The 22,566-nt window shown below is 38.9% G+C and overlaps 1 protein-coding gene across 2 annotated transcripts in view; it reads right to left on the bottom strand.

The window, feature by feature from the left end:
• Window positions 1-22,566, bottom strand: part of plxna4 (plexin A4) — a 212,002-nt gene that overhangs the window by 163,986 nt on the left and 25,450 nt on the right. For both annotated transcript variants that reach the window (XM_067490113.1, XM_067490114.1), the window contains exon 3: window positions 11,948-12,130. In XM_067490113.1, coding sequence (XP_067346214.1) covers window positions 11,948-12,130 — 183 coding nt within the window. The remainder of the gene's footprint in view (window positions 1-11,947; window positions 12,131-22,566) is intronic.

Here is a 22,566-nt window from a genome sequence, read left to right as displayed (position 1 = left end):
ACCTGCAGTGGCATGTCCTCTAAAGCTGCATAGATTCAGCTATAAATCACAACGAGTTAGAGAGGGGAGGGATGTCAGAAAGAGAAGAAAGGACACGGAGAATATAGAAAGAGGAAAATAAAAAAGAAATAAAGATTTATAGAGTAGTAACATGGACATTTAGGTAATACATACAATACAACGGATACAATACAAACGAATGGAAAATGGATAAGTGGATTTGCATCAACCAGTCATTTAACAATGGCTTTGAGATAATTCATTACACATTGATGAAAGTTGGAATGAAAAAGACAAAGACAAATTTGACAAGCAGAACAAACCTGATAAACTGAGAATTCTGATAAATCAGTCTTGAAATGCAAAGAACATTAATATTTGCTCACAGTTGATCATTATGAATCTTTATTGACTAAAATCCTTTGTACTCTTCAAATGCTCATCGTTGGGTACTACAGTATACATTTGTGGTTTTGAGAGGTGCTAATGGGAAATTACACTCTGGCTCTGGCAGTGTTACTGCGAACCATCCATCCACTGAGCTATACAGAAACACGCTGTGCGATTAGTTGCTAGACACTGTATTGATTTTCGACTGCTGGAGCACAAATTAACAATTGCGATGCAATGATTCGGTACTCACAGACAGGCAAATGCCGATGCATGAAAGAAAATTGAAATGATAATTGATGCACTGTACTTTTTACTGGGCTGTAGCTGCTATGAAGTAGTTGCTATACTATAATTGATGACCCCTTAAAACACCTTTAAGAAGTGTTGAAGACCCCATGCCTTCACAGTCTGCTACACAAGAGTAATTAATGCCAATTCAAGCACATATTCGCAGACACTAAAAAAATAAATAAATAAACAGCATCTATCTCCCACAGAAGCCAAAGAGAGTGACTGCTAACTACTCAGCCACCTTTGATATAAGTAGAAATCTCTGTATATGTGCTGTCGTGTTGTTGCCTCCTCTTTGATCCATCGGTGGAGGGAGAACCAAAGAAAGAAAGCTTGGACATATTAACATTCCCTTTTGCTGGCGTAACAAAAACTTGTACAAACTTGATATGACTTAAGCATGTTATTAGTCATGCTACTGAACTGGCTGAGTAAACCTATGCTTCAAGAATGGGCCTATCAGAAAAGATGGGGGCATCTTATCCATATTCGTCATGATTGTACTAGTAAGGATGAAGACTGGAAACTTGGGAAGACAGTGAGGTAGAGGCAATGAAATGCAACAAAAGGTCCTTAACCAGATCTCAACCGGGGACGTTGTGGTGTTACAGTGACCACTGGGCTATCAGTCAGCACCTCTTTGTGGATTTTAATTTGTAATTTTTTCTTCTTTACATACTTTGTTATCTGCAGGCACCAGTGTTAGCAAAGACTGGTAACCCAAAACAGTCTGACTTGCTTTACGATACAAGCCCCATGGCCGCCTGGCAAAGCCACCCTTAGTGAGCAGCTTGTAAACACAAACAAACTGCCAGCTTTCCTCCGTGGACAGCCATACAACAACATGCTAATTAGAACAGAGAGCAGAGGAAGGAAAGAGATAATGATAGACAAACAAAAATGAAGAAAGAGAAGGGAAAAGCTAGAAGATGCAGAGATACTCAAGAAGAACTAATAAACAAAAGGTAGAAGAAAGAAAGAAAAGCAAAGAGAGGAGCATTTTCTCCAGTGTATGTGGAGGCCTGTAATTAACCTGTCACAACACCTTCTGTGCATTTGCTTTTCCTTAAGATTTGGTATTTTACACAGTTAAGATCACTTCTCCACTACATTAAAGGCACTGTCAGGGTGCGTAACAAGAATTACTTTGTAAGTGACTGAATGTGTCTCATCATGTTTTTATGTTACACATTAATATCATGTCCATACACAACGACATTCGACATTTCCTTAGCTAGACATGACTACAGTACCATCCACTTAGGGGCAATAAAGAATAACACACACAAATTATATGTGTGATGAAAGAACAAATTACAGATTCCATGTCAGCCTTTTGATTTGTTTATATCCTCAGCCTCTGACTCATGTTTCTCAGCAGCCAGCCTTGTCTTGACCCTGAGCCAGCAACGCATTAGAGTCAACTACAGGTCAAACTGCTTGGAAACAGAAAGATCAGACTAAAGTTAGCCATTTTCTCTCTCCAACCTGTCTGCTGGCTGAAGCCTTTCAACTCCACATACACACTACTGAGAACAGCCTCTCAAATCACTCACAGCTCAATAGGCTGCCACATACTGGTACTCTTCTCAATAGGTGCAGACTCACAAGAGTGAAATGAACATCAAACTCTATTTCACCACTCTCACCCTCACTCCCATCAGACCGTCTCCTTTTACCCTATCTCGACATTCTCTCCATCTCTGTAGCTTTCACCAATCATTCTTGCTTGCTTTTTGCCCTCTAAATGCTTTCAGTCATGCCTACCATGCCCTCCTTTTTGTAGCTACTCACCCACTCTCTTCTTGCTTCCCATTTAAAAAAAGATCTTTAAAAAAACTAAAATAAATCTCCTCAAATCCTTGTATTTGAACACTAATTCAATTTCTGAGGACGGTTGGAAAAACTTAAAAATTATTTTCCAGCAGCCTAATATTGAGTTGACATTCTGAGGTAGTTTAATATGAGCCTGACTAAAAGCTTTTGCAGCTAATAGGCAAGTCAAGACACTATGAACGATCCCCGTAGCTGAAACACTACATGGACCATCATTTATAGCTGGAGGCTCACCTCTGGGACAAGCTGCAGGAACTTTAGGGAATCAAGTGCTTCTGACTTAGTATGCATTTGTGTGCAAACATGCTGTCAACCAGCAGCGAAAGCAGCGGGTTACCAAGGTTGGCTGTGTGTGTGCGCGATGCCCTGCTCAGCCCCTGGCAGCTCATCAATTATAAAGGAACACTGGAAAGCAGGGATAAGGCCCAGCTACAGCAATGGCATCTATAAATACACACCTGAATGATACGCTTGAGGTGAACAGCTATTTCTGCACCTGACCACATATGCCCACGCATAAAGGTTGACAGTTAAACACACTGAAAGAACATGCAATGTCACCTTTCACGTAAGGACACGTAGCGTATCTGTAGAGTCAGAAAGAGATTACTGTACATTGGCTGTTCATGCTAAGCTGAAACTGCGATACTTTGATTCAGAAGAGATTGCTTTCCTCCCTCTTCTCCTATTCCTTTCATCATTTAAACACCTTTTGGGGTTGAATGGCCATATGGAAAGCTTGACAGTGTTTGTTGTGTGTGTGTTGTCTGTGTAAATGCAAAAGCACTAGTGAATTTCATAATGGTCTGGAAGACATCCTCTGTTATTCCCTAGTGGCCTCTTGTTGTCTACCACTGCAGTACTGTGACTCTATTCCATGTCCCCCTACCTTTTTATTTGTTCTTCTTCTTGTATTATTTATCCTTCTATCTATCTATCTTCATATATTTTCTCTCCCTGTGTTGCAAATTCAGTCTTCCTTTAACACACCCCTCCCTGCATCTCGCCATCTATTTTTTCTAAATCTCCTTTAAAGCATCACTCCATCTAACAAGCTTTCTTCATCTCCTCATCTTTTTTCAAATCAGCATCAGCTTCATTTTCCAATTGTTAAACCAAGCTTGATTTCCCTGCCCTTTCTTAACTCCTAATCTTCCCTTTGTCTCATATTCCCTTTCCATCTCCAGCACATGTCTGTCTATACATTAAGAGTTTCTCGCTAAATGCCAGACTGCCTCTGCTGGCTGTAGAGGCTGATGTTTGTGTTTGCAGCATGAACCACAAAAATTGTGGGGATTGCAAGAATTTAATTCTCATACTCGTCCTCTTAGCAGACATTATCTCTGACTAGCTCCAGAGCTCATTAATACAGTGCATCCAGAAAGTACTCCCAGAGCTTAACATTTTCCATATTTCGTTATGTTTCAGAAAATAGATTAAATTCCTTATTTTCCTCAATCCTACAAACAATAACCCATAATGAAAAAGTGAAAGAAGTTTGTTTGAAATCTTTGCAAAGTTATTAAAACAAAAAAAAAAATGTTTGATGAAACAAAGATTAAACTCTTTGGCCTATATGTCGAGTGTCATACTTGGAGCAAACCAGGCACCGCTCTACACCAGGCCAATACCATCCGTACAGTAAAGCATGGTGGTGGCAGCATCATGCCGTGGGGAGACAGGAGACTAGTCAGGATCGAGGGAAAGATAAATGCAGCAATGTACAGAGACATTCACGATGAAAACCTGTTCCAGAGCGCTCTGGAGTGATGGTTCATCTTTCAATATGACAGCGACCCTAAGCACACAGCCAAGATAACAAAGGAGTGGCTACGGGACAACTCTGTGAATGTTCTTGAGTGGCTCAGCACGAGCCTAGACTTGAACTCAATTGAACATCTCTGGAAAGATCTGAAAACGTCTGTGTACCGATGCTCCCCATTCAACCTGATGGAGCATGAAAGGTACTGGAAAGTAGAATGGGAGAAACTGCCCAGAAATAGATGTTCCAAGCTTGTAGCATCATACAACTTGATGCAATTGTAATTGTGTATTTATTATTATTATTATAGCTCGTTTTTCGGTCGCTATCTAGTCCTAGACGGTTTGTCGTAGAAACTTCGTTCCACTTCCTAAACGTAGGTCCCTTTTAGGACAGGGGTGGTATTACTTTTCTCATTAATAACTTTTATACTTTTTATTATATTTCACTTTTTATGAATTTTTTTTCCCATAGAAAATGAATGGAAGGCACTTAAAATTTCCCTTCAACTTGCCTCTTTTTAACTGCTTCTTGTAGCTTCATAGTTTTACGTAGAAACTTCATTTAAAGTTTATACAGGTCTAGTCCCTTTCAACTTTTTCTGTGTTGATCAGCTTCTTTGTATCTTTTATACTTTTTGAATAATCGCAGTTTTAGTTTTAGGCAACTTTTGGAGCTTTTTCAACTTTTCCATTAGTGTGTATTGCGGAATGTTGGAGCAGCTAGAGTGGGTGACATCACACGCACTCTAACTTTTCAGCTTCCACTTTTAGCAACTTTTTTCCTTCTTTCCTTCAGTCAACTTTAATCTTACATAAACAAACTATACATCAGAATGTAGGTATTTTTGTGTTCTTTCAGTAAATGTAACTCTCATAGTCACAGGACTGACGGTTCTTTCTCCAAGTGTCCAGAAGCAGAGAGAGTGCCGTCAAAACTCCCATTGGAGCCCATTATAACAGAGGTTCTTAAATTCTAATCAAATCACAAACGGGGGGCTGTTTTAAAATCGCCACCACGCCTTCATTTTATGGAGTATCTTCAAATAAAGTACATCAGTGTGTTCATTGAAGCCTTTTGTCACTCACAGTTTTTGAATTGTTTCGATAGGACTAATACTTTTTCATATTTTGAGCATTTTGCGAGGCATAGTCTCAGCACTTTTCCAGCCTGCCTTTGCATTTGGCTCACATGACTCAGCAGGCAGGCAGCGGGCAGCAGTCATTTTCATGGTAACGGACACAGCTGCATGACGTCATGTAATCAGCCTCAGAGCTGTGTCCACACACTTTACCTGAGTTTTTCTCCCTCAACAGACACACACCCTCACAGACAGGAAATACCCTTTCAAAATAAAAGCCTTTCATAATATTTTATCCACTTTTTAGCATTTAAATGCTAAAATGACTTTGTGGTGAAGTTTCCCTACACACACACCCTCACAGATAGGAAACACACTTTCAGAATAAAAGCCTTTTATCATTCTTATTTTAATTATTTATCATTTAAATGCTAAAATGAGTTTGTTTTGAAGTCTCCCTACAGTGGACTCAAACTACCACACAGACACAGACAGGAAACACACTTTCAAATTAAAAGCTCTTTTCAACTTTTTTTTTCAACAGTTTTTCAGCATTAAAATGGTTCCTTCATTTCTAAGTAGTTACTTCTAGCTTTTTTCTTTACACTTTAATAGCAACTTTTTTACTTTGCTTCTTTCTTTGTTTCTTTTACCTTTGGGAATATTTACCTTTTCCTTTGTTTCTTACTACTTCTTTCCACTTTTGTTAATCAAGTTGTTGCTTTTTCACTTCTTCCTTTACACTTTTAAAAGCAACTTTTTTCCTTTGCTTCTTTCTTTGTTTCTTTTACCTTTGGGAATATTTACCTTTTCCTTTGTTTCTTACTACTTCTTTCCACTTTTGTTAATCAAGTTGTTGCTTTTTCACTTCTTACTTTTTTCTTTACACTTTCAATAGCAACTTTTTACTTTGCCTCTTTTTCTGTTTCTTTACACTTTAAATATCAACTTTTTACTTATTTACTTCCTCCATTGTTACTTTCTACTTTTTTTCTTTTCTGAATTCAACTTTTCCTGGGATTTTGGATTTTTTCCTTTTCTTGTCATCTTCTTTTTTCTCTTTTTGTTTGTATTTATCTCTCTTCAGCGTTTGCGGCTTTGAACGTGCAAACGCCTCTGCTCTCAGCAGCTTCTGAGCGGTCGGCCTCTACCGGGCGAATTAATAGCTCTCCCACGTAATTTCCTTGGAAATTGCCTTTTCTAGTTGGCATTTGGATTTCTTTGGTTTTTAATAAATTTGCAATGATTTCAAACAAACTTCTTTCACCTTGTCATTAGGGGTATTGTTTGCATTATTTTGAAATAAGACTATAACATAACAATGTGAATAAAAACGCTGGGAATACTTTCTGGATGCACTGTATATAAACACAGAAAATCATATTCAAGTACAAAACACACAGACAATGCACCAACTCTCTAAAGCAATAGAGGGAAAACTAATTTTATTAGGAGGCTTAAACATACCTTGTGCAGAAGCAATTGTCATACAAGATGTATGGACAAGCAATTGGCAAGGACCAACAGTGCAAAACAAGCTGAGAAAAGAAAAATAAGGTGTAAGGAGATGTTGGGGGTTCCCATTGAATGATTCCCTTTGACATGCCTTTCTAGCTCTGCAACAAGTAACAAAGTAAAGCAAGTAAGCAATTAATACAGCAGCACAAAACAACATTATACTAATGTTCCACTTTTATTCAGCCTTAAAGCTGTGAGGTGTACCACGCCCAGCATTAAATACTTGTCAACTTTCATCAGATCCAGTCCTAATGTGCATTCAGTCCATTGCATCAGCATAATGTCTACACTGAGGATCACAGACATGTGTGTTTATGAGTCTTCCCTGGGCAGAAATCGTCTATACATTTTGTGTAGAGCAGCTTGTGCTACCATGGCAACTTGCAACTGAGCATGCTTTATTATGTACTGCTGCACTTGCTGGTGTGGGAGACGCAACACACACACTCACACACACAGTGCCAAGGCAACTATGAAGACTGCAAAGGAATACTTAACAGTATGGGAACATTGACATTCTAGGAATATTTGCTGAATACAGCAGTGGTTTAGACTACAGTGCTGAATGAACTGACTGGGTGGGGCTGTAGTGACTACTCGCCACGATGATGGTGTGCATTAATGTGAGCACCAGTGTTGAAGGATATTGCCTTTATAGCATAACAAGTATAGAGAGGGGATCTAAATCATAAACGCCTGTCCATGCAGACGACACACACACATGATGCCTGCTAGTCCTAAAGCATATTTCATCATTAACTCTAAGCAGTTAATCCTCTGCTCCACTGACCACGGCTCAGCTCAGCCCATTTCAATAATCTGCATCTGGGGCTAACCAACCCATTACACACACACACACACACACACACACACACACACACACAGAGAAAACAAGGACACAATCAACCCACAAAACATATGGAATTCGTCCAGAGCAATAAATATCTCAAGGAAATGACATGGCTATGCAATGTAAACTATTTCCTGATGAGACTACTAGGTCTAAATTGTTGCTTAGTTAACGCTACAAAGCTTTTGAGTAACTAATATTAATCTGTATTCTAATACATACTCAAAGTAATGCAGAATAGGTAGAATGGAAGACTACTACTCTATTCAGCACTTGCTTCAACTGTTATTTTCTGAAACAGTTTTACACGAAAATAAATTCATGCAATGGGAGTAAAAGCAGAAGAAAACAAATGAGTGGAAAAATTAAATGAAAGATAAACCCGATGTTTATAAGGAGGAGGGCAGCAAATAGGTAGTGAAAAGAAATAAAGAAAAGGGGAAAAAAAATAAAAAATAGAGTACTGTAGTTACAGATGGCGGTAATGAGACTGTGGCCATAAATAGTATAGAATACGGAAAATAACAGTTGTTGAGCTAAAGTGAATGTTTGACCTTTCTCTTACCCAGCAACAAGCATTAACCATTAGGAGTAGAACCAACCCATTTCTCACTCATGCCATCTCCCCTGACAATCTTAAATAACACATCTCTCTCTATATATATTGTTCCTTCTGTCTGACCTGGACAAACTGAAAAATGGCGTCAGTGGTTAGGATGTTAACAACCTTTTTCCTTTAGTCCAGGAAACGTGCTTGTGCCTGCTTTTTGCAGACACCATCTCTGATAATGCTTGCTATAAACTGTTAAAAACTAGAACAGAAAAACAAAAAACTTACATATATCTGCTGCTGCTTTGACCCAAGTATATTTCCATGCCAGGCCTTGCTCATTTTTGTGCCTCTGTCAAGTTCAAGGTTTGTGCTCATTGTATTGAGCGCCAATGGTCCCCATTGGGACGGAAAGAGGGGAGATGCATTAGCACCTCTGCATGTGGCCCTCAATCTCTTCTCGTCTATTTTTTCCCCACTTCTTGTCCCCACAGCTACTTCTCATCCCCTAATCGACCTCCGGCCCCATGGAGGTACCTTGACAGTCTTGACAGCAGTGTGTACGTGGGCTAGTGTGTGCGTTTACTACTGCATTCATGTGTGCTTATTTCAAGTGCACAGTGTACCTCTCATGCTAATGTGTAGCATGACCAGATGACCATAAACTAAACCAAAGCCTGCAGGGGCTTAAGGCTTTCCCCTTGACCTGCTGCTGTGCACTGACCTGCAATAAATAGGTTTAAACCTTGCCCAGACTCTGCCTTTTATCTCCGTCACATTTCCGTCTACTCCCTATGCCACAAACACACACTGAACAACATACTGGCTGAAAGAAGTCATATGGTCCATTCACTTGCAATGGCAGGAGGTACCCATCAAAGAGCTCTCACAGCAACTTCACTCAGCTATGACAGACAGACTGAGGGAGGGAGAGAAATTACCACGAGAGGGGCAAAAAAAAAAAAAAAAAAAAAAAGTGGGGATAGGGATGGAAAGGAAAAAATTAGGGAGTGTGGTGATTTCAAGAATAGCAGAAGAGACAGGAAAATTAAAAAAGAAAAAGACATGGAGCTTTACAAATTATAAACACCCCATACAATTTGAAGGTATTAATCCATGTGTCAGACTGTGGCTGTGGACATGTACCGAATTCTACGGATTCAACAGCACAACCTGTTTTAGGCTGGCAGGAAGGTGTTCATCACATGAAGGCATGTAGTCATGTCTTTCTCTGTTACTATATCAAAAAGATTTTTATGTGTTCAATTGATCTCCAGTTCAGGTTCAAATTAAGGTAAGGGGTGGGGTTAAGTGCGCAGTGATGTTGGTTAGGGATATATTTAAGGGGTTAACGATTTCCTCATCAGTGTGGAAGTCTGTCTGCAATGTCTGCATGTTGATCCACAGTACCCATGTTATATTGGCAAAATTTTACACTAACCTCTATTACATAAAAGTACTTCACGAGCAAACTGAGTTCAATTCACTCAGCTTATTGCCAAGCCCAACTTCATGATGTCATAAACATAAATACCATACTATAAATACTAACATTTAGCTCATCCAAACAACACTGCATTAAAGTCCACCTTGTCTCTTTTACTGTAATGCTTATATTTATTCAGAGTGACGTGCTAGTCACAAGATCATAAATAACACAGAATAAACAGAACACGTCACAGAGTGTGTGAGAGACAATCTAAGAAAAAGCAGGAGGAGGGGGTTCAGGGATAGAACAAATAAGGTGGAGGAGTGTATATAAATCAACATCCATTAGCTGAGGGGTTATAAAGTCATTGATGAAGGAGGTGGACTGAGGCTCAGACCTTTTATTGTTGTTTTTATTGCCTGTGATGTCATCTAATGGTATACAGTTAACGACAGGGGCGGAGAAGTATGTACAAGGGAGGGGAGCGTGTGATTGTAATGGGGCTGTGTGTGCCTGTGTGTACGCCTGTTTTCACCCGGAATATTGATCCCCTTTTGTCAAAGATGGCGTGTGTCTTTTAGGCTTCTTTGTGAACATATGGTAAATCCAGGCAATTTAAACTTCATTCATGACAAGTTTGAATGAAAACAATGCCAAAAGCCTGCAGACACGATTTCCTCAAGTGCAAATATGTGGTTTTGAAAAGCGATGTCTGGACAGAGGCCAAGGTAAAGAAGAGGTAAAGCTCAAAGTTAACCAGGAACAGAATTTGTTTCTGAAGTCCTGAAGTAAAACAATATTCAGAAACCCTGGAAACAGCGTGTAACGCTTTTAACACTCAAAACCACAAAATGTCCCCTTCCCAATTCACTCTTATCACCACAGTGAGCACATCAGTCTACGTGTTATTGTCTGTGGAGAACTGCTTTCTCAACCACTCTGCCCCTAAACAGAACAGAAGCAACAACAACAAACAACAACAGGTTCCAATAATCAACAAACACAAAACATGAACACAGTACAAACATACCTGATGTCATCAGTTGCTTTTGCTGGCCTTGATAATCTCTCTCACTTCATCTGTCTACACACAACTCTTAAAATGATCTCCCTCACCTTTAGAAAGGGATTTCAAGAATCATTCTCTCCCAGCTTAACTCCCCCCTGCTTTCCTCAGTCACTCAAACCTTCTTTCTGTCCTCGTCCCTGTGTGCCCAAGAATTAGTCTCAGTCATGGCTCTACAATATATGGGAGTCAGGGTGGGAAGAGGAGGGTAAATGCACACAAGCTACCACCCTTCTGTCACACCTAGCAGCAGTGCATCATCCCATTAGATCAGAAAAGGGCTGCCACAGAGAGGAGGGCACAGGGGCAAGAGGGAGGTTTCAGGTGTAAGCCACTACATGCCAAAACCCAGCTTATCCAGTGCTGTTTTAGACTGTAGGGACAAATCTTGTTTAGCCAAGGCCTTTGCTTACACACAGAGTGTGACATGTTTTTCAAAGAAGAAACAGTTATGGTCAGATATGTCCAGAAATGCCATAACCAACACTAATCGGAAGCTTCCCATCCAACATAGCTTTTGGTTTTGTTTCCTAAAAATACCAACAGTATACAAAGTTAGTACATAAGTACATCTCAAAGTCTCTTGTACTGATAAAGTATTGCATAGTTACAATAAACAAACTGATAAATTTCATATTAACACGCATCAACTTTCCTCAAGAAAGACATAAGAATCTTTGTCCAATCAATTTGGCAACATGCTGATCTGTGCTATCTACCAAGTTCTGCAACATGCTGATGTGTGCTACAATCTGCCCCCAGGGTGCTAGATTTTACACAAGTCGAAAGTGAAGGAAAAGTACAGTGGATACTCCTGATACTGGTGTATACGCGTGTATGTGTGATATATGCTGCAATGGATAAGGAGGATATTGTGAGATACCAGATAGACTTGGCTGTAGGAATTAAACCCCCTCAGGGGCTCGCCTTATCCCCCACTCACACACTTCCTCTTTTCACTCACTTTCATGCACACATACACCTCTTCTTCCTGCAAATACAGTCGACTCAGCTGATTTGCGTGAAAGTCAATCCGCCTCACTACTACCATCCTTCCTCCAAGTCCCCAATTCCCATTACTTACTACACATTCTAAATAGAGAGAAACCAAATCTCTGCCTCCATCAGTTTAACCATCTGCTACGTTTGATCATGTATTCTTCCTCCTTACCTTCTTCACTCGGCCACTTTTTGTGCCCACGAAAACCAGCGAATGGTTCTTGTAGACATAGGCAATGACAGACGTCATTTTGTCAACTGCATCGGAGAAGAGTGGCTTGCCACGCACCATCTCAGACACACCCAGTGGTGCATTCATATCGAGGCCACAAAAGTCATCATCAATGGTCAAGAGCTGCAATGGAAAAGAACAAGCATTAGATATTCAATACTAAGCTTACAAATGTTTTCAAATCCGAACATTTTGCTCAGGTAAAGCCTTGAAATCTGCCAGAGCATTCCTTTAAGATAAACGCACAACTGACCCTAACAGCAAAGAGTGAAATGAAGATTAATAATTTGTGTGAGTATATGTATGTGAGCAAAAGAATATGTCATTTGTATGTGTGTGCGCGCATCTGTTGGTTATAAGAAGAGGTGATTCTATTATTTTGACCACCTTATTTAAAATGAGTGAGTCGCCAAAATATTAGAACCACCTCTTCTTAGAATGCACTGCAGTAAGTCTCCACTTCCCTCTTTGACCTCAATAATAAAAGCATAGTAAAATTATCAACTTTCTGACAGTTTCAAACCAAAAACTTAGAACTTATAATCTTGTAAAAGTAGATTTCATGTCAGAGCCACTGTTTTTGATTGCATTAAATTGCACAGGAGGTCATAATGTTATCCCTGATTGATGAAACCATGATACGCATGCAAAAAAAATGGAGAATAATAAGAAATAGAACATCTGATGGAAGTTCGTTCGGGTTCAGGATGCACATATTGCTGTGATTTTGTAATTATACACAGATGGGTGTGTTTTATGGGATGTGCCTATCTGCATTTTGTCTTTTGCATGCCCTTTGTCTTGCCAGGGAAAAAGCCATACCAGTTACTGTGAGCAGAAAGACTAATGGGTTTTGATAAGAGAATAACTGTACTGGAGATTGGTCATTATTCTGTTTGTACTAGTGGATTTGAACCACTGGGCCTAACAAGGACTGAAGCAGACATTACTTGATTAATAGCTGTTGTGGGCCATTTGGATGAAAAAAAATGCTAAGGCATTGTCCTTACATTCTATTAAAAAGCACAAAGACCAGACTACTTAAGAGAGTGGGTGTGAGGACTGAAATCCATGCAATATTGTGATGCCTTAACGAGAAGTAATTTATTGTGGATTGCTTTGAATGTTTAAAAGAAGCCCTTGTAGCAAACCATAAACAGTATGGGTCTGATATGATTGATTGGGGTATGCTGATAATAGCCAATCGTAAAGCATACTGAAGCTAGCTAGCTAATTAGCTGAAACTTAACTTTATAAGCAAGTGGGACACGACAAGTAAAGCAAGAGAAAGGCCAATGCCCTGAGCCTTACAAGAACTACCTCAAAAAGCAACTAAATCCTGAGCTTCAGAAGTAAACAATAATATTCAATGATAAGACCGTGGCACTTCCTTTTGGCTTTAAGACATCAATCCATTTCAAATCTACAGTAGCCTAGTGGTTTGACCTGTCAGAGGTGGAATGCTCTGGGGGGAAGGGAGTCTTTTAGTTTATGTTGTATTTTCTATTTTTCTTCCTGGAAGTGCACACCCTAGGCTCTCGATCAATCCTGCAACCAGCAAGTGTCTCCTCGCAACCTTTCATTGAAGGCCATCATCATCAGAAGCGTCAGACTGAACCACAGAGGAAATATGGGGTCGGCTTTCATTAGACAAATGGAACATGGCTTGTTGAGTCCAGAGTGAGCTTTAGGCTATAACATAAGGTTATATCAGGTGGTATTTATGATCGATAGAGATGACCTGAATCTGGGTCAAGATCATGTCATGTGGTTAGAGGCTTGAGATTAAGATGAAAAGGAGCAGGAAAAAAGATGGATTAGCCTGAGATAAGATAAGGATGTGACGCTGAGAAGCCAAAGAAAGCATACAAAGATGAATACTGCTGCACAACAAAAAACATTTAAGTGGACATTTTTTCCTCCAATTTCTCTGCCATTTCCTTGCCTTTTCCCCCTTTGACCTTTTCAGAATGCGCCATTGTGAAGAGTGCACAATCTGCCCTACTAGTAATGTCAAGGTGCACCGTCGACAAATGGTGTTCCTAAATGATGAGATTTTTTTTTATTGGTTAGGTTGTTAATTTAAAACCTTTTTTATTAGTTTAGCTATATTTTCTGATTAGTCAAATAAAACTTTTTTAACTCCCCAATAATAATCAAAATAATTTATGTCTGAAATACGAGCATTTATCGCTTATTTTAACATGAACTGTATAAATGAAGGAACCCTTTTAAACATTTACTTTATCCAAATGATACTATTCATCAAAAAGTTAGGGTTTATAAAGTTGTAATTACAATTATGGAGTTGTAATCGGAAATGTATTATTTAATAAAGCCCTGATTTGTGCAAGATTACCTTTGCCAAATCCGCCTGGAAAACTGTAGTTACGAGCTATGAGGCAGGGTAGACATTGATACACTTTACAGTAACTTGCCCTTACACTACCAAGAAAATGATTTATAATAAACATTTCTCTTACTTTTGTCCTACTAACAAAGTAACACCAATGTCCACTAGTTTCTGCTTGGTCCATGTTTTCTGCAATCACCACTAACGCATTTTTTTTCTGTGTATTTCATCAGTTATAAAAAAAAAGCATCATTAGGCCAGGGTTCAAAGGTTAACAGTTTCTATCAGAAGCAGAACTGAGTATTTTGTAGTAATTGGGGCCTCCATACTGTAATTGAATGCATCCTCAAACAATTAAGGTGCAAGTACTTCTCCCAAGCTTACTTTCCCAAAAAAATAAAAGTGGTTTTCATTAATAATAAACACTCCAGGTAATGTATTTCTGCCAACACATTAGTTTGTCTGCTTAAGGAAGGGGGATGCATGTTCAACAAGAACAAGAACATTTTTTCATGTGTGAAAATGAGTGTATATGTGTTTTCATCTCTTGTCACTGACACATGCTGTATTATTTGGTTGCCAATCAAAGCTGCCATCTCTGTCCCGCATTCTGCAATCTAATGAAATATACTTTCAGTCTGTCAGCCCGTTCAGGAAGCAGACAGATTTTTATTATGCTACTACCAAAACATGACATTTGGAGTTGTGATGCCACAGACATCCCCAGTCAGAATAACAAATAATATCAATGTCGCTCTTGACATTGTCTTCCAATAAGACACTGCTGTCACTGCTTCTGTCATGCATATGGTCTCTTCTCAATCCAACTCAAAGTATAATTTCAAACTCTGGCATTACTATTTTTCCCAGCTTTTGTTTTCTGGCATTTTTTTTATGAAGGTATGGTGGCCAGTGCTTTACAAGTTTATCAAGCACTGGTATTCACTATCATACAGACTTTAAAGTTACACTGTGTTACTTTTTTCGTAGAATTAAGTCCCAAAAGTTATCCTAATGTAGAGAGATTCTGTTGACATCTGCTGTGAACTTCTGCAGACTCACATAGCAACACTGGCAGCAGTGCAGTGAAGTAAGCTTTCCAGTATTCTAATTTTGTAATTTAATAATGATTTTTACCTAAAAGGCTGTGCACTGCATTATGATGGAGCTATGTGAAGTAGCACATTGTGGTTTTAGGCCGGTTTGTACATTTGACCCACATGAAAACACAAAATTCACAAGCTGTGTCCCCAGCTCACATAGATTATTTTCATACTTTAAAAGCATAAGCATTTGTATATACAGATTGATCCCTGGGTATCAAAATTAGGATTCTTACTCCATTTTTAATTTCTATATTAGGATCTTTTACAGTTTTTCCTTAATTGCCAAGACACAATCCCTAATGAGTAACGATGCCTATGGTTTTGTTCCAGAACAAATACAATATTAAGACGTGCACATTTTCAGATTTTTTTTTACTTCTACATACTGTAATAAATTCAACTAAAACTGAGTAAAAACTAAATTGTATGAAGTACTGTCAAAATCTGCATACAGAAGAAGCTACAAGACTGTAGACTGGTGAAGCTGGGAATCGAACCATCAACCCTGCAGTTACCAGCCAACCCTCTCTAGCTCCTACAGCACGAGTGCCCCATACAAAACATACAAACATTTATTCTGTTGCAGCATTCTATGCATATCAACGTCACAGGCAATATTAGCCCCAGTCAGGGAGTGGAGGAAAAACCTCTTGAAGGACTACCAACCTCCTCTCCTGTGTCCTTTTCCTCTGCCCATAGGTTTTTGTGGATCCACTATATTAAAAATAAATAAACTGACCCATATGTTCTCTATCTACTCTGATGTTCTGATTGGTGTGGGAAAGATTTTGACTCTATGTTTATGCCTAGGGAATTGCGTTAATTGTGTTCCAGCTGCGATGGCTTGAGGGAATATTAATAGTTTCCTGCGCTGTCTCAGTGAGCACATTGTTCAGTCGGTGACATACGAAAAGATGGTGTCTAGCTGAGGTCAACAATTTTAAATTGTGTAAAAACAGAGCAGTGGTGTTAATAATTTTGGGAAATTACAGTTTCTCCTCAATCGCTTACATACTATGTCTTTTGGTATTTGGCTTTATGATTAGAGAGATTGTTATTATACTATTATTTTTATGAACATAACATAAGCAAAACTGAACAGTCAAACTTCTCCACACTGAATCATGGCAGATATAAATTATTAAATGGTACACATATTAATTGTTGTGTATCTGAATACGTGTGCCAAATAGGAAAAGCTCAATAATCACTCACGTGTATTGAAAGTATTCTATTTTTATTCAGTCTTGCTCAGGTCTGTTAGGTATTTCAGCCAGTGTCCCACATCGTACTGATAGAGGAAAAAGACATAGTGCTATATCCCAAAGACAGACTGACATCAGAGCAGAGTCTCTATATTTGGACAAAGGCCAAGCACTGAGGCAGAATCAGGTCAGTCTCAGCCATATCCATCTCTCTGCTTCTGTCTGCCTGCCAGAACCAGCACAAAGAGAGCTCTCTTCTGGACTGTGCAGCGGGATCAGCAGATACAGAGTGTAGTGAAAGAGAGGGGACAGTGGGCGCACGCGAAAGGGAGAAAGTTGCTAAATGTGATTAGTGGAGACTGAAAGATATCCGCTCTCTAACGCTGTCCGATGTATGGTCTAATCTTGGCTTGCAGTGTTGTTCTATTAGCTTCAAGTTTACAAACTTAATGACCCACATTAAAGCACAGAGACATTACACTTCGCGTATAGTACATTTCTGGCACATGCAGAAAATTCATTGTAATTAATATGTTTCATGTGGTAACTATAAGGACTTTGGTGGTTCTGCACTTCATATTTTATTACAAAAGGCAATCAACTGGAAGTTAGTTTATGTCGACTAGATCTCTTTTTTCTTTAGAAGATTTCTGAAGAAGAAATCCAGTTGATATGACACCTGTACTTCTGACTCCAGCTGATATGACAGTTGACTTGGAAAGTGCAGATGAGTCACGTCGATCTCCAGACCACACCTGGATGAGCGATAATCTTCCCCGCCACATGAAATTCATGCAACATTTGTTGTTAATAATTTGCATGTTTTACTCTACAATTATTCATCAAATTCCTCTTACAAAAAAAGTAAAGCTGTAAAAAGGAAAACTCTCCTACTGGTTACTCTTTGTATAATTAGCAACTTAGACATACACTATTTTCCTCTAACCCTACTGTGATAAATGACCAACCTGCCAGGATGATTGGCAGCTTTAGAAAATTATGTCGTGACTAAGTGGGTGTGCAGTGTTCATTGAAAGATGTAATGTCAACATTCAATTTCACTATGGTAAAACATTGGCTGTATGGCTAGCGAAAATGTGTGCCAGTCTATAGTGAAGCATCTGCCCAAAGAGTATTAATTACTTCAGCTATATACCACAACTTACTTTATGCAGTCCATGTTTGTCTTTACAGATGCTACTGTACTTGAAACATTTTTAGTGAAGACTTTCACTAAATGGTTGATGGATGCCTCACCTCCTGCGCAACAGTCGTAGTGCAATTTTTTAATTTATCTTACCATTTAGCACACCATAAAGGAAACATCATTATTAAAGTTACATATCCACTACAGTAAAACTGCTATGCCAAACTGATTATTATTATTCTTATGTTTATAAACTGCCTACTTTGGAAACTTTCCCACCACATATCCGTGTGTGCCATCTTACAGTTTTAGGTTCCTGTTTTAGGCAGACACAGCAAGACAATGCTGGACAGCTAGAGGAAATTTTAAGATTAGTGGTTGACAAGAAAAACCCATTTTTAACTATCATTTACTAATGACTCACAGAAACAGTCAAATGAGTGAGTTCATGGAATGTTATCAAGTAATTTTATCCCTGTTAACTAGTAAATCGAGAGGGTAATTCTTCTTCTTAAGACCAAATGTGCCGGTCTGTGTCATGGTAAAAGCAGAAGTCATTGTCAGTTTCTGAAGGCCGAGGATCAGCACTCCTTGCCGCTGTTAAGGCAACCACAGGGCATTCCAAAAGAAAGCACTTTTTGTAGCACTCTGACTCAATTGTGCACAAAATTCAGTCTGAATGCACAAATGTCGACCCAGAGTACAAGAACTGTCAGCAAGTAGATTTAACTTCCCCTTTGTACTGCGCCCTGGGGACTGTTTCGAAAACCAGTCACAATGATTATGACTGAAGAAAGACGGAGTATATATGGGCACACACACAGGGCTGCTTCAATGCCTGGCAGTGATGTCATCTCAGAGATGATGTCCCATCATTCCCGGTGCAGTCACAGAATGTAGAGTGGTGAATAATGGTGTTAGTGCATATTTGAATTCAAACAGTGCTGTAAAATGCAGAAATAGTGTTTATATTGCAATGTGTATAAAAAAAAAAAAAAAAAAAAAAAACTATACGCACACTCAGGATGTGCCTGAAAAAAAACTTCATTTATTTGTGTACTCTGTTGGCAGGTTTTGATGTGAGGAAGCTTTTGATACCCCAGTTATATTTTGTAAATGTGAGTTTGTGAATGCTCACACCTGCCAACCGTTAGTTGAGCAGCTACAACATAATAAATATTGGTTGGGGAAAACAATCAATTCAGGAAATAACAACACAGCATGACGATTTTGGAATGAAACTGAAACATCAGGGGAGGGAAGCTGGGAGAAGGTAAGCAGAGACAGGAAGACAATGTAAAAGGCAAGGTGGGAGTAAAAATATTGCAGGGGTGAATAGTAAATTAACAAATTCAGGAACTGAAAAAGTAAACTTATCATAAAAAGAGAGAGATGTTTCTCCATACTGGAAGGAAATCTTTAATCATTGCTTTCTGGAATGATTACCATGCATTTCCATCTTCCATCTACCTAAAACATCTTTAAAATAAGTGGATAAAATGCAAAATTCAGAAAAACATTTCTGCTAGCAAATAAAAACATGCTTTATGTCTAATTGTAAAGCAAGACCCACAAAGTGTTTACTCAAAGTGTTTACTCACGCACCATACTTCAGTGCAGAGATACTAACATTTTAATTCCATATATATTTTGCGAGCTGTGATCTACTCAATTTTAGCAGCAAGTTACTGACAGCATCAGTTTATAAAGTGCAATATAATTTTACATTATCTTAGCAGCAGAAACAATGATCAAATTACACAATGCTCAGAATTTAAGAGTCAATAGTTCAATGCAGCGTTCAAAAAAACAAAAACTATGACTAGGATAAACCTGAAATGTATTGTTATTGCTGGATGTAGATTTCGAGTAGCTATGTGTAGCCAATAAATTACACTGGCAAGTCAGTGAATTTACCAAATTACTTTTTAAATATTACACAATCTGCATGCTGGGAACTGAGTTAGATAGTTGGAAAACAGAGCGCAGAAATGAAGGCACCAATTTCAGTCAGTGTTTTCAGGCAGCAGCTATCCAGAAAAGTATGGTGGCGGAAACAGTAGACACTTGTTTAATCACAGAATAATGATATTGTGATGGATTCTGACCTTTAGCAAGTGGTATCATGTATGGAGATTTAATTAGAAAGCCAGCTAGCAAACAGGATAGCGGATATGTGGATGGAGTGGAGTGAAGTGGGGAGGGGGGCAGTCTGGATGTTCTAAATGAATCCACTAGCCCTTCCGTTCCTAAGGATGTGGCCTAGACTGACTCATCAGCAGCAACAGCCAGAGACTGATTAAGCTCCGCAATCAGGAGGAGGAGGGATGGAGGGGCTTGCACAGGAGACAACACTGTTCGAAGGTTGGTCAAGCACAGAATTAAACAGAGGAATAAAAAGAGGGAATAACACCAAAACACGAGCATGGGGAAAGACAGAGGATGTCTTATTGGAAGACTTTCTTTCAAGTTAAGGATGAAATGAGGGAGGAATGAGCATGTGTGTTCTGGGACTGTGAGAGAGATCAAGAAAAAGACTCAAACAGCGGCGGCCGAGAAGAATAATCTAATTAATTGGACTTAATTCAAAATGAGAAGTCGATAGCACATGACAAATGTGGAAGAATAGCTCATGGCATGTTAGTTAATGACATGTAATTAGGGATCATTAGCAGAAGGGATGAGGGGATGGCCATGGCCTGACAGAGACTACAGGCAGCCTTTTAAATTTCTTGTCAACGGGGGGGTGCAGTACTTAAGTTTGTGCTTATGGAAAACATTGTAAGGAGAGGTAAAGGGGAGAGAAGGATGGCAGCAAGGAGGGGGGGGGCTAACAGTAAGTAAATAGGATGGTGGCAGCAATTTTTATACAACATGAAGAGATGAAGGGAGACTGAGGAGTGAGAAAGAGCAGCATAGGCAGTTAACAATGAATCAAGGATGAGGGCGAAGAGAGCACTTTTGCGATCCTGCTGTTTTGTTGTTCTGTTTTTTCTTTCTGCTGACACAGTGGACATGGAGGGAACAGGCAGCGTTTTTTTATTTTTTTTTTGTAGGTCACATGCCACTTCACAATGATCTATGGATGCAGGCTCTTTGCAGACTTATACTGTTGAGCACGCATTATGTGGCCCGGCCAAGCGTGGCCATTTAGTGGGGAAAGAGAGCACCCCCCTACTCACTCTCTTCCCATCTATCCTCTCTACTGCCTTCTCACCCTTTATGCCACTGTACATTTCTTTTTTCTTCTCAACTTGTCCCTTTCTTTCCCCACCTCTCCCACTCTAATACTGATTGAAAATTGTAAAGGAGCAAAGTTCTGACATGAGTTAAGTGTGCAATCTTGTATATGTCCTATCCTATATATGTCCTGTAAATGTACATTTGACCTTCCACATGCTGCTAAGATGATTATACTGTTATTCATATTTATTTGAAGACCCCCGCATCTCCAAATCTAATAGTTTATAATTCTCTAATGAACCCTATTTGGATTTAGTGTTCATCACATACATTAGAATGTATTAATTCACTGTTTTTCTAAGTTCCTCTAAGAAATCAGTCAGGCTGGTCGTTAGTCAAGACAAACGCGCCGTCTCATTTAGCATTAAAACCTAAAAATTATTAGACTTTATTGAAGCATGCTCACTTTGGAAAAGAATTAAAAGCATATGTTCATGCTAAATTTAATGGATTCTGAGACACTGACATTTCACAATAAATAGCATTGTTAAAGTGTACTGTAGTCATGGCCATCATAAGTTCTACAAATCAAAGGGTGTGTACAATATGTGGTTTGGACTATCCACATGGGGTTTGAATTTCTTTTATCCATAATAAAATGAATGAGTCTTCAAGTTGGTCCATACACCCAACCCACTCTAATGAGCCTGTTCATCGCTAATTGGAGGATATTATGACAGTTTGAAAGAAAATGCATGAAATATATAAGACAGTGGTGGAGACGAAGCCACTGAGCAAGGAAGAGGGCAAGATAAAGGGCTTTACCCTTCAGAGAATGCTTCCTTTCATCTAAGTTGCCTCTAGCACCAAGAGCCAACAGAGTGACATGCAGTATACGATTTAAAAAAACTCCATTGCTTGTTATGTAAATTTTTACTACATTTTATGTAAAATGGGGGATTTTTTTTTAATAGCACTGGCTTGTTTGGAATGGTGATCCCAAAGGCAGTTTGCCTTCCACTTTAATTCCAAGCAAACTTCTTTGGGAGTTCAAGATGGTGTGTATGAATATGTGTGTGTGTGTATACTATGTCTGTGATGGCTCTCTACTATACACTCCAGGGGAAACAGAATAGATATGAATGATAAGTTTAACTACATGTCTGATGATTTAAAAGAAAGTGCACTCGCAGTCATGCATCATTTAAAGTAGCAAAGAAAGACATCCATCTTTCACAGATACAAACATGAAAAAAAGATATTTCCCCACAACTCTGTCTGAACATGTATACTACCTATGTTTACATCCATTAATTTGCCAATATTCAGGCAACTGTACTTCAACTTCTTTTTTGTGTGTGGGCTGTGCACCTGCATAAGTGCAACTGTTTATGGCTGTCGGAACAACTGAACTCTAAAACAGGTTGGAATTATCTGATTTAAATAAATCATTTAAGACTTTTATGTAATCATTTCTTTACTGTCATTGTTGTATTTTATTTCTCCAGCCTTATAAGCAATCAGCAACATCTCTTAACTAACCAAACTTAGTGTGGTTGCGTGCG

Source organism: Channa argus, chromosome 21 (genome assembly GCF_033026475.1).
Source record: "Channa argus isolate prfri chromosome 21, Channa argus male v1.0, whole genome shotgun sequence".
Taxonomy (NCBI): domain Eukaryota; kingdom Metazoa; phylum Chordata; class Actinopteri; order Anabantiformes; family Channidae; genus Channa; species Channa argus.
The sequence above is the reverse complement of the archived record's forward strand: the minus strand, read 5'-3'. Positions and strand labels throughout refer to the sequence as shown.